Source organism: Serinus canaria, chromosome 5 (genome assembly GCF_022539315.1).
Source record: "Serinus canaria isolate serCan28SL12 chromosome 5, serCan2020, whole genome shotgun sequence".
NCBI lineage: Eukaryota > Metazoa > Chordata > Aves > Passeriformes > Fringillidae > Serinus > Serinus canaria.
Genome location: NC_066319.1, coordinates 9,351,528 through 9,363,348, shown reverse-complemented (window position 1 = coordinate 9,363,348; position 11,821 = coordinate 9,351,528). Strand labels below are relative to the sequence as shown.

The following is an 11,821-nucleotide window of genomic DNA, read 5'->3' as shown; positions in this document are numbered from 1 at the left end:
CAGAGATTGCTGTGACAATAGACCCCCCCACCACCACCATTTGGGCATCCAGGGTCCCTTGTGCCCACCGGGAACCCGCGGCTCCCGCCCCGGGGGACTCCCGCTTCCCCGTAGCCCCATCCCAGCGGTGCCGGTAAAGGCAGCGGAAGGAGGGGGGAACAAGCAGCCATGGGGTCCCCCCTGGGGCTGGTTCCAGACCGGGAATCGGCTGCAATCAACACCGGAGGGGAAACAGGCCTTAATCGGATCAACCCCCTCACAAGGGAGGTAGAAAAACCCCCAAATGGCATCAGGATCGAGCGAGGGGCTGTAATTAGGAGCCCTGATGGCTGAGCAGGGGCTGGGGGCCACTAATGGAGGGTGGGGAGAGAGTGAAGTCAGCCCTGGAAGCGGTTCAAGGAGGGGAATGAGCTCCCGGATGGCTGCAGGAAGGAAGGAGGGAAGGGGGAGCCAGCCCCACACCCACACAAACACCATCAGTGGGGTTTTTTTTATTCAACCCAAGTTGCCATGTGAACAGACCCAAAATACAAAAAAACAACACAAAAAAAAAAAAACCACCGAGGGAAGGAAAGGAGAGAAACCCAAGTGTTTAGAAAAAATTAATTGATGGAATACAACGGTGAGGGACTGAGGAGGCACCTCCTGCCTCCACGGGGTGCTGGGGGGACAGGGGAACCTGGCCCTGCTCCAGAGTGGGAGCCATCCAGAGCCCAGGACCGTAGTCTCTGCTGCGGGGCTAGCCTGCCCAGTCCTCTCCTCTGGGATCCAGCCTGGAGCCAGCTGGGATGACGCTAATCCGAGCCTGAGGCAGAGTCCTCTGAGCTGGGGGGCGGGCTGGCAGCTCCCTCGTCCTCTGAGTCCTGCAGGCAAGGGACAAAGAGGTCAGCAGGGGACAATGAAGGCAGGGCAGTATCCCCCACTACAGCGGGGATAGGGTCATGGTGGTGACTTGGGGACACACGGAGGGATGTCCCCAAGGACACGAAGTACCAGAAGGACCCAGCCTCTCCAGCAGAAATCACCAGGATGTTCCCCAAGGAAGAGGGGCTAGGGCCCTCCCAGACAGTTATTCCCCAGGGAAAAGGGACCAGGACTTCCCCCAGTGACCCCACCTCCTTCTTGCTCTCTGCAGAAGAGCTCTCATCGCTGGATACGAATTCCTTGCTCTTGAAGCTGTCACTCATGCCCTTAGCAGGGGACTTGGAAGATGAGGACTTGGAGGGGGCGCCTTTCTTGTCCCCTTTCCCCTTCACCTGCTTCTCCTGCTTCTTCTTCTTCTTCTTCGACCTCTCCCTGTGCAGGGTTGGGTGAGCAGAGGGGAGAGGAGCCACATTACCTGGCTGGTCCCAGGAACAGACGGATTTTGGGGGGCCCAGCCCTGCCAGCCCCTTGGCAGCACACTCACCCCCTGTGGCTGTCGGCCTTGCTGCCCACACTGTATTCCTTCATGGCCTTCTCGTAGTCCCGCCTGGCATCTTCCGCCTTCCGATCCCACTCCTGCAGCCAGAGCACAGGGTCAGCGAGGCCCCACCTCCTCCTCCAGCACCTGCCTGCACCCCACCCTGAACCCACTTTTGATCACCCAGCTCACCAGCCCGAGGATGTCCCCACCCCTTCCCAACTCATCTGTGCAACTCTAGGCTCCCAGGAGCAAGGAAGGGCCTTCCATAGCTAGCCTCCCCTCCTGTACCAGGCCCAGCTCTATCCTGGGCCTCCCATCCCTCACCTCCTTCTTCTCCTTGGACATGGCCTTCCAGAGCTCCCCAGCCTTCTTGGACAGATCGGTGATGCTGATGCCAGGGTGGTCCGACTTGATCTTCTCCCGGCTGGCATTCAGCCAGAGCATGTAGGCCGACATCGGGCGCTTGGGAGCGTTGGGGTCCTTCCCCTTCTTGCTCTGGGAGATGAAGAACACCCATGAAAGCCCAACGCACCCCTCACCCAACACCTCAAGATTGGGCTCTGCTCGCCTCTGCACCCCTCAGCAATCCAGCTGTAGCCCTGGGAGTGGGGCTGAAGGGTCACAGCTGGGGATCAGGCTGCTGGAGAACAGCCTGACAAGAACCAGGATAGGCTGGGCATGGGAGCAATGTGCCCTAGGGAGAGGCTCAGCCTGGACCCATCTCTGGAGAACAGCCTGACAAGAACCAGGATAGGCTGGGCATGGGAGCAATGTGCCCTAGGGAGAGGCTCAGCCTGGACCCATCTGGATGCAGCAACATCAGGAAAGACACCAGCTCTGGCCAGGGCACTGGTGAGTGCTGCAGAGGCTGAGGTGAGGAAGCTCAGGTGGGGCTGTGACCCACCTGACCCCGCTGCAGGAGCTGGTCCTGCTCCCACAGCAGCCCCTCACCTCGGGCTGCTTCTTGCGGGGCTTGCGGTCCTTGACGATCTTGGCCTTCTTGGCTGGTTTCTTGTCGTCCCGGTCGCTGTCGCCATCGCCGCTGGAGGAACTGGCCGAGGCGTTGCTGTCGAACCTGCATGGGGGCACCAGCCTCAGAGCTGCCCCCAGACACCACAGCCTGGGGGCAGCTCTGAGGCTTGCTGGGCTGGAGCTGCCCTGCTCCCATTAACAGCCCTCAGGGGAGTGGCCTTCCACGAACACGGCTCATTGTGTTCTGCTTCCTGGACATTCAGAGCTCTCCTGGCGCCAGGGCTCAGCTTCAAGCTCCCCCCATGACTCTCACCCATCCTCACCCCAGCCCGGGGCTTTAACCCTCCTCCCAATGGTTCTCTTTCCCAAAAAGTGCAGCCAAGGCCTCCCCTGCAGCCCTTCCAGAACTTTCTCATACTGCCTGATGCCATTACAATGAAGCGAGCCCAGAACTGCCCCAGCTGCCCAACACTCCCAAACCCAGGGCTGTACATTTCCAAATCCAGGTGATCCCAGTCATGCTGTGAGCATCTCTCAATGCTCACGCAGCCTAGAACAGCACCTTCCTATGGGGCTTTTGGATAAACTCCTGCCTGCCCTCTACTCACTCTTCAGCCACGTCATCATCCTCTTCGCCAGGGTTGAAGGATGAGTCTGGAGGAGAAAGAGAGGGCTCAGTGCTTCAGATCATCATAACGAGCAGGAGCTGGAGCACCATGGCAGTCCCTCACAGCCCCAGCCCTCACCTGTCTCCTCTCCAGAGCCATCACTGCTGTCATTGGCATTCTCCTCCCGGATCTTGCCCTCCTCTTTCATCCTCTCCAAGTAGGCATCGTGCTGATCCTCGTCAGAGTCAGCATATTCATCATAGCTCTGCTTCATTCCCTGCAGAGAGGTGGGATGAGAGCTGCTCCCTGTGCTCTCCTCTGGAGCACAACCCTGGGTGAGCACAGCCCTGGGCATGCACAAGCCAGGGCACAGACACAGCCATGTCCCCTCCTTCCCCCCTCAGGGCCCCGAAGAGAGAGGGACAGAGCAGTTATGGGGGTTAGGGTGGCCCCTGCACACCACACTGGGGTTACTGGGTTAGTCAGAGACCACCACAGCCATGCACAGGAAACCTGCACCAGGAGGAGGAGGAGGAGAAAGAGGAGGGGATATCGCACGGACCTTTTTCCTCTACAAGGGCAAGGAGAGAAAAGAGAGGTGAAAAAAGGAGGGAAAAGCAGATGGATTCTGGGAGAGGGCAGCACCAGTGGGCGTGAGCACAGCCCCGCATGGCTGATACCTCCTTCAGGCCCCGGTTTTTGATGTTCAACTTCTTGGCATTGACGAAGTCGAAGAGCTTCCCGTACTCCTCCCTGTGGGAGAGGGCACAGTTGGGCCGGGGGTGCTGGGGAGTCCCGGTGGGCACAGCCAGGCCCCACAGCCCACACCCACCTCTCAATGCTGCTGAAGGTGTACTGGGTGCCCTGCTTGGTCTCGATCTCGAAGTCAAAGGAGCGGGTGGTGGTGGTGCCACGGGCAAAATTAACAAAGGAGATCTCGTCGAAGCGGATGTGCACAGGGGGCTTGTGCACGTAGATGAAGCCCCTCTCCAGGGGGTACAGCAGCCCTGAGCTGGCCTTGTAGGAGCAGGTGATGCACTGGGCTCCAGAGTGTCTGCAGGAAAACACTGCTATCCGTGGGGACAAACACCCTCCCCGTGCCCAGCCCTGGCAGACAGGCCCTGCTCCCCAGAATGAATCACATAGAGAGCCCCTTCCCCCTGGCCATGGGAAAGACGTGGAAAGAGAGGGACTGGCCCTGCAGCTGCTCACCCCTGGAAGTTTCCAGGCACGGTGATCTTGCGGTTCACCAGCGCCTTCATCACCCGGCTGACCATCTCGTAGAGGGAGCCTGACATGTTCTTGGTGAGCCGCCCCTCAAAGCGCTTCTCCACCTCCTCCCTGTGTGGAAGGAAGGAGGGCAGAGGTGAGAACAGGGCCCGGGGTGTAAGTAGCTCCCTCAAAATCCAGGGAAGGGTCTGGGAAGTGGCGTGGCATCGGACAACTCACTCATTCATGTTGAGGGTCAGGGAGATGTCCTCATCCTTGGAGAAGAGCAGGATCAGGAAGTGGTAGCGGGTCTGGCCTTGCTTTATTGGGGGGTCCAGGCTGATCTGGAAAGAGAAGAGAAGGTGAAGACACAAAACCTCCCCAGACCACCCACAGTGCCATTCCAGGGGAGGGCTGAGTCACTCACCACGAAGAACATCTGGCGCTGGTCCTTGTGCGGGAGCAGGAAGAGGCGCAGCACGGTGGTATAGGGGATCTTGTAGTCGAAGGTCTTGCCGTGCAGGTGCAGGAAGGTGGGGTAGATGCGGATGTCGTAGCGCCCGCGCGGCGTCAGGCACTGCAGCTCCCGGAAGATGCAGATGGCATCTCCGGTGGCCTGGATCACGTCCGCCTTGGACAGCACGTTCTGGGCGAAGGCCTGCCAGGGGAGCGGTCACAAAGGGTCCCTCGCTGCCAGCCCCCACCCTCCTGCTGGCCCCACGCACCTCCACAGGGTCCACGCCGTCCTCCTGGGTGGGGGGCACGTAGAACCGGACCTCCATGAGGGAGACCTCGGCGTCATCGTTCTGGTGGAACTCCAGCGTCACCTCGTTCTTGCCCGTGGTGCACTGGGACACGTTGCTGAGCGGGATCTCGAACACCGGCTGCTCCCCGATGTCGAAGGACAGCAGCTGCCCTGTGGGGACATCACAGCCAGCTCAGCACTGCACCCCACAAATCCCATCTGCAGCCACAGTGGCGCTCCTTCCCCAAAATCCAGCAGTGCCTCTGCTCTCATCACTGCATTGCCACCCTCCAAAGTCTCCAGGCTTTCTCCCTTCCAGCTGCATCCCTGGAAGTTGACACTGATCAGAAACACACAAAAAGGAACTATCTGACCCCATGCGTCCTGGTCCCTGAGCTGGAGGCACATCCACCAGCTCCCCTGGCACCCTGATGAATGGCACATATGCAGATTCCACACCAAGCATCGCCCCTTTGGATTCAGGGCCCTCCAGCTCTCCTGAGATGGCAGATGTCCTCACTGTCCCTGAGGACATCCCTAGAAAGCAGCTGCTCCTAAGGGAATGGCAGCAGAACAGCCACACTGATGGGAACATCTCACCCCAAGGCCTCAGGCTAGTACTGGAACTCACCTCCAAACCTCACTGTGCCCCAGTTCCACCCCTTCACACACAGATCCTTCTCTGCGAGCTCCAGGCAATAGTGAGCCTTGAAGAAATCTGAGAGCTTGTCAAACTCCTGGGTTGGGCAAGAGGGAGACAACACTGTCAGGAACCAGCAGTGCCCAAAGCCCCGGGTGACACACAACCCCTGGCCATGGAGATGCAGGGGGCAGAGCTGTTCTGGGGCTGGCAGGGAGCACAGCGGGATCTGGGACTGGGCCAAGGCAGTGGGAGTAGGGAACAGGGACTCACCGACTCCCGGAACCCATCATACTTGTAGACGTGGCCATTCTTGGTGAGCAGCTTGAGGCCATGCCCCAGCGCCACGCGCCGCCACACACCCTCGGCCAGCTCTGAGGCCTGGATGTTGTCCACCTTCCCCGTCTTGCTGTTCTTGAAGATGACACCCTGCCGGCTCAGCCGCAGCCGCCCATCATTCTGTGGGAGAGCTGGGCATGAGGGGACTCGGCCCCATGGAACCATGGAGGAACCACGGCCCCGCTGGGTGCTCCAGGCACCCACACCCCCAACCCCCCACCAACCAGCCACAGCTTCATCCCCCACACCCTCCTCACCGCACAGCATTCGCTCTCCCCATCCACACCCCAACGCTGGAAGTGCCCCATGTCCCCTCGCTTACCATGGACCCCTTCACCTCCTGGTAGATCTCGTTGAACTCCAGCGTGTCGGCCATGGCGGCTGCGGGCTGTGGGAGGGGACGGGGACGATCTCAGGGGGGTTCAGCAGCACCCCCAGCCCGGCATGCCCGGGGCAGCGGCACAGGAGTCACTCACGGCAGCTGTGGGAGGACAGGGGGTGAGCCGGGCTGGCAAGAGGCTCCAGGCCTTCCCAAGCCCCCAGAACCAAACCTCACCCCCCAGGCTGCCCACGCCCGAGACCCGGACGCTGCCTCTGGCGGTGGCACCTCACTCACTGACGGGGGCGACCCCTGACCCACCTCGCCCCTTCCCCAGCTGTGCCGTGACCGCAGGGCCGCCCCTTCCTGCAGACCTCGGCCACCGCCGTGTCATTGCACCTCTCGAATGCCCCCACCCCTGCCCTTCCCCTCCCTGATGCGGCTTCTCCGCACCCCAAACCACCCACCGCACCCCCAAATTCCTTCCGAGCCTGAGCTCCCACGCGCCCCCCGGGCCTCCCCCCAACCCCGGGCCTGCCCACCCGCCCCGAGCCTACTTCTATCTCAGGCCCGTTCCTCCATCCCAGCCCGGTCTGCCGTGACTCCAGGCTCCCCTACGCGAGATCCAGACACCCCCCATCCCCGGTAAGCCCGCCCAGCCCCCCCGCACCGCTGCCGCCACTGCCGCTTTTCCCGCCTGCGCAGCGCGAACCGCGCGGAGCCGCCACCGCCGGAAGTCGCCCGACTTCCGCCATGGTGCCGGTCCGCGCTGGCGCCCCCTGGTGACGGGGCGGGCCCGTGCAGCGCTCTCCGCCGCACCGGGGGCGGCTCCGCGGCGCGCCGGAGGCCCCGCCCACCGCGGCGGGGGCGGGGCCAGAGGGGCCGAGACTCCGCCCCCCAGCCGCCTCTCTGCCCCGCCCAGAACCATAGAGAGAAAGGGGGAGAGACCCCATTGGCCAGCACGGGGCGAGCCCCGTGACGTCACCTCGTGCGGGGACAACCCCCCCCCCCCGAACACAGGGCGCCCCAAAGTGTTGGAACGGGAAATGGGGCGGCCCAGAGCGGGGCACCCCCGAAACCGCCCGCACGGGGCTCCCCCCTCGTGCTCCCCCCTCAGGGGTGTCCCCCCAAACCAGGCATCCCCAGTCTGGGGGGCACTCCCCACGTGCATCCCAATGTGGGGCTCCCCGGTGCTCGAATGGGTTCCCCGTTTGGGAGTCCCCCCCAGGGGGACCCCGGGGAAGGACCCCGCCTGCACCCCTCCATCCCCCCAGGAATGGGGGGGGCCGATCACTCCAGTCCCCCCGGGCCGTGGGCCCCCGCCCCCGGCCCCCGCCCTGCCCCCGCCTCCGCCCGCCCGCCCGCACCGCCCTCGCTGCCCGCACCCCTGCGGGTGCTGCCCACACCCTCCGGTACCCGCACCCTGCCGGTACCCCTGCCTGCACCCGCGCCCGCCCTGCCCTGCCCGCATCCCCGCTCACTGCCCGCACCCCTGCCCTGCCTTTCCCACATCCCACTCGGTTCCCACAGCCTTGCCTTTCCCTGCCCGCAGCCCCGTCTCCGGCCGCCCCCGCGCTGCCCATGTCCCTCTCGCGTTCCCGCACCCGATGGGTGAGCGACTTCTTCTCCTACGAGACCACCAAGTCGGTGGTGGTGAAGAGCTGGGTGGTGGGCGTCGTTAACCGCGGCGTCCAGCTCCTCATCCTCGCCTACTTCATCGGGTGAGCCCCCCTGGCAGCCGCCGGGACAACCCCCGGGCCCCTCTAGGACAGCCCGCCCCGGGACATCCCCCGGGACACACCCCCGAACCCTTCCCGGCACCGCGGTGACTGCCACTTGCTGCTGCAACTGACACCCGAGGGTGACGGCGTGTGGCATGGGGTCACAGCGAGGGGACACCGGGCGGCGGCGCGGGGTGAGGGGGTGGCCAGGCCGGGAGTGATGGAGCAGAGGAGGGACGGGAGAGCGAGTGCCAATGTGTCAGTGCCGGGAATTCAGGTGTGCCGGAGCAGGTGACACATGGGGTCAGCCGGGAGAGTGTGCCGGTTGACAAGGAGGGACAGAGGATGTCGGTACGGGTGACACAAGGGGGACAGTCAGAGAGCGTGCCTGTGAGGGTGACAGGATGGTGACAGCGCAGGTGACATGATGGGGACAGCAAGGCGTCGTTACGGGTGACACAAAGGGGACAGCCAGGAGAGCATCTCGGGTGGATGACGGGAAAGGGACAGCGTGGGTGACACCGAGGGGCAGAGAAGCAGCTCGGCCCCAGGGGATGACAGAAGGGGATGACCCGTGCTGGGGTCCTTGTCCCCGAGTGCTCCTGGGGGGTGACAGCAGCCACCGGCGGGGGGATGACAAGCCGCAGTCGGGGACCGGCAGCCGCTGGCGCTGACAGCTCCAGGGGCCGGGGGATCACGGGCAGGTCCGGGGGCTGCCGGGGGGCGGCAGGCGGGGTCCCGGGGGGTGCCGGTGGTGTCTGGGGATGGCTGTCCCCAGCGTCACCCGCGGTGCTGTCCCAGCTGGGTGTTCCTCCATGAGAAAGCGTACCAGGTGCGGGACACCGCCATCGAGTCCTCCGTGGTCACCAAGGTGAAGGGCGTAGGGCGCTACGCGGGGCAGGTGATGGACACGGCAGACTACGTCACGCCCCCCCAGGTGAGGACGGGGGACCGGACGGGTCGCTGAGGTGCGCGGGGCCACCCCCACCTCACTTCCCCCCTCCCCGGACGGGTCGGGTGACAGCGACGTCCCGCAGGGCACCTCGGTGTTCGTGGTGGTCACTAAGCAGATCCGGACCGAGGACCAGGCGCAGGGCGTGTGCCCGGAGGTGCGGGGGGGCAGGGGGCGCTCGGGGGGACCCCTCGATGAGCCCCCCGTCCGCTGACCCCCGCCCCGCAGAGCGAAGCCGCGTTCCACTGCTCGGCGGACCGGGACTGCCGGGAGCTGAGCCCGAGCACGAGCAACGGTGAGGGACCCCGCTGGGAACGGGGGCTCAGGGAACCGAGGGACGGCGGGGAGCCACCACGGGCGAGAGTGAGGGACCCTCACGGGCTCAGGGGAGTGGGGGGGGGCCGGGGCTCTGATGCGGGAGCCGGACGTCTGGGGGAGCCGGGAGTTCAGGGTCCCAGGGGTGCCAAAGGGGGTGCAGAGATTCCCGGGGTGCTGACAGAGAACTGGGGTCTCAGGGGTGCTCCCAGGGGTGCTGACAGGGGCCCGGGGGTCCCAGGGGGGGCTGACAGAGATCTGGTGTCTCAGGGGTGCTCCCAGGGGTGCTGACAGGGGTCTGGGGGTCCCAGGGGGGCTGACAGAGTTCAGGGGCCGTGGTCCCAGGTGTGCTGACAGGGGTTAGGGGTCCCAGGGCTGCTGACAGGACGCTGCGTCCCCTACAATGCGACCCTGCGCACCTGCGAGATCCAGGGCTGGTGCCCGCCCGAGGTGGACACCGTTGACGTGTAAGTGGAGCCGAGGGGACACAGGAGGAGCAGGGGACATGCCCCCTGCCATGTCCTCAGTGTCACCCCTGCTTCCTCCAGCCCCGTCATGCTGGAAGCTGAGAACTTCACTCTCCTCATCAAGAACAGCATCCGCTTCCCGCTCTTTGGCTTCGAGAAGTGAGTGGCACAAGCCACGGCGGGACACGGGGGGACATGAGGACAGGGCATGGGGAAACACAGGGACATGGGACATGGGGACACAGGCACAAGATAGTGGGGGGATATTGGGATGGGGGTCCATGAATCCCAGACTGCTGCCTGTGGCACATCTCTCCATGTCCCTCGTGTCCCTCTGTGTCCCCAGGACCAACCTGCCACCCCCTGGCAGTGGGGCGGAGCTGGGCCGGTGTCGCTTCCACCCACAGCTGCAGCCCCTGTGCCCCATCCTGCGCCTGGGGGACGTGGCACGTCTGGCTGGGCAGGACTTCCCTGCGCTGGCTGCCACCGTGAGCGGGGACACAGGGGACATGGGAGGCACATGGGGGGAGAATGGGGTGGGTGTGGGGACAGGGGTACAAGTGGGTGGGATGGAAGGGCATAGGGACATGGGACCTGGGGATACAGAAATATGGGATGTGGGACATGGGGACACGGGATGCAGGGATGAGGGATGTTGGGGATACAGGAACACAGGACAGAGTAATGATGTGGGGCTTGACACAGGGACATGGATGGGGTTTGGGATGTGTGACATGGGGACATGGGGTGTATAGACATGGAGATTCAAGACATGGGGTGCAGAGGGATGTGGAGCTTGGGGAGATGAGAATGTGGGGTGTGGGTTCATAGGACATGGAGCATAGGGCTGTGGGATGCAGGACTATGAAACTGTGGGGACTTGGTGCCATGGGGCCAGGGTCCGTGGTGCTGATGCAGGCCTGGGGCAGGGGGGGGTGCTGGGGATCAAGATCGGGTGGGTGTGTGACCTGGACCGGGCCTGGGAGCGCTGCCTGCCCCGCTACTCCTTCACCCGCCTGGACAGCCTGGCCCGGACCCCTGCCCCTGGATACAACTTCAGGTATGGCCAGGACACGCACGGCACAGGGGTGTGCGCTGCCTGGCATGGCTCCTGTCCCCATGTCCCTGTGTCACTGCAGGCATGCCAGGTACTACCGCTGGCCTGACGGCTCCGAGCGCCGCACCCTCGTCAAGGCCTTTGGGATTCGCTTTGATGTCCTGGTGTATGGCAGCGTACGTGTGGGGCAGGGACTGTGGGGTCACATGGGGGTCGGGGACTCCGGCCAACAAGGGCTCTGCTCCCCCAGGCCGGGAAGTTCGGCATCGTCCCCACCCTCATCAACACGGTGGCTGCTTTCACCTCCATCGGTGTGGTGAGTTGGGGACGTTCTCAGCCCCGGAGGGGTGACACCTCCCAGGGCACAAGGGGGAAATCCCATGGCCACAGGGCATGGAGACACAGCACAGCTGCAGGGTGACGGCAGCCTGGCTCTGTGGGGGTACGGGGGTGCTCCACAGAGAGGGGCCCCCCACCCCAACGCTGCTGCCCCCAGGGCACAGTGCTGTGTGACATCATCCTGCTCAACTTCCTCAAGGGTGCTGAGCACTACAAGGCCCGCAAGTTCGAGGAGGTCAGACATGGCCGGGGTGCCCTGGGGATGGGGACACCTCCGGGGGGCTCGATTGCCCCCCCCCCCGGCTGCAGTGACTCACCCAGTGCCCGCCCCCTGCCCCACAGGTGTCAGAGGCCGGCGTGCCCGCCACCCCCTCAGCATGTCCCCCCGGGGCACTGGGGACCTGCTCCCGGGACAAGCAATCCACCGACTCGGGCACCTTCTCCCTCGGCCTCTAGCCCCAGGGGCATGGGGCAGTCCCGCCTGTCCACCACGCTGTGGGGCAGCCCACGGCCTGGTGAGGGGCTCGCCGGGACCCCCATCGGGCTCCTATTGCCCACCCAGTCACTAGTGCTCCCCCTGTGAGCCCCATCAGCATCTGAGTGTCCCCAGTGCCCCCCCGGGTTGTCCCAGTACATCCCAGTGTCCCCAGTGTCCATAAGAAGTGCCCCAGCCCTGTCCCTTGCCCCCAGGGTGTCCCTCAAACAGCATCTCCCTGTCCTTGCCACCCCATGC

The 11,821-nt window shown here is 64.3% G+C and overlaps 2 protein-coding genes across 4 annotated transcripts; one reads left to right on the top strand and one right to left on the bottom strand.

The window, feature by feature from the left end:
* Positions 1–566: 566 nt before the first annotated feature.
* On the bottom strand, positions 567–7,013 carry SSRP1 (structure specific recognition protein 1). Of its 3 annotated transcripts, none has more exons than XM_030240670.2 (17): positions 6,908–7,013; positions 6,241–6,399; positions 5,853–6,038; positions 5,571–5,676; positions 4,920–5,110; positions 4,622–4,852; positions 4,435–4,538; positions 4,198–4,326; positions 3,818–4,039; positions 3,666–3,738; positions 3,124–3,262; positions 2,986–3,031; positions 2,357–2,480; positions 1,730–1,900; positions 1,409–1,500; positions 1,116–1,296; positions 567–863 (listed from the first exon to the last, which is right to left on the bottom strand). In XM_030240670.2, the coding sequence occupies exons 2-17, from the start codon at positions 6,292–6,294 to the stop codon at positions 795–797; spliced, it is 2,118 nt and encodes a 705-aa protein (XP_030096530.2). In that variant the 5' UTR covers positions 6,295–6,399; positions 6,908–7,013; the 3' UTR covers positions 567–794. The 3 variants fall into 3 exon arrangements, with proteins under 3 accessions (XP_030096530.2, XP_030096532.2, XP_030096531.2); XM_030240672.2 differs by having other exon boundaries at positions 6,241–6,306; positions 6,908–6,980; XM_030240671.2 differs by having other exon boundaries at positions 6,795–6,937.
* A 614-nt stretch (positions 7,014–7,627) lies between these two features.
* P2RX3 (purinergic receptor P2X 3) lies at positions 7,628–11,821 on the top strand. Its single transcript, XM_050975178.1, has 12 exons — positions 7,628–7,958; positions 8,760–8,895; positions 8,996–9,067; positions 9,139–9,205; positions 9,599–9,692; positions 9,774–9,851; positions 10,039–10,180; positions 10,622–10,752; positions 10,832–10,925; positions 11,000–11,065; positions 11,246–11,323; positions 11,431–11,821. The coding sequence occupies exons 1-12, from the start codon at positions 7,819–7,821 to the stop codon at positions 11,542–11,544; spliced, it is 1,212 nt and encodes a 403-aa protein (XP_050831135.1). The 5' UTR covers positions 7,628–7,818; the 3' UTR covers positions 11,545–11,821.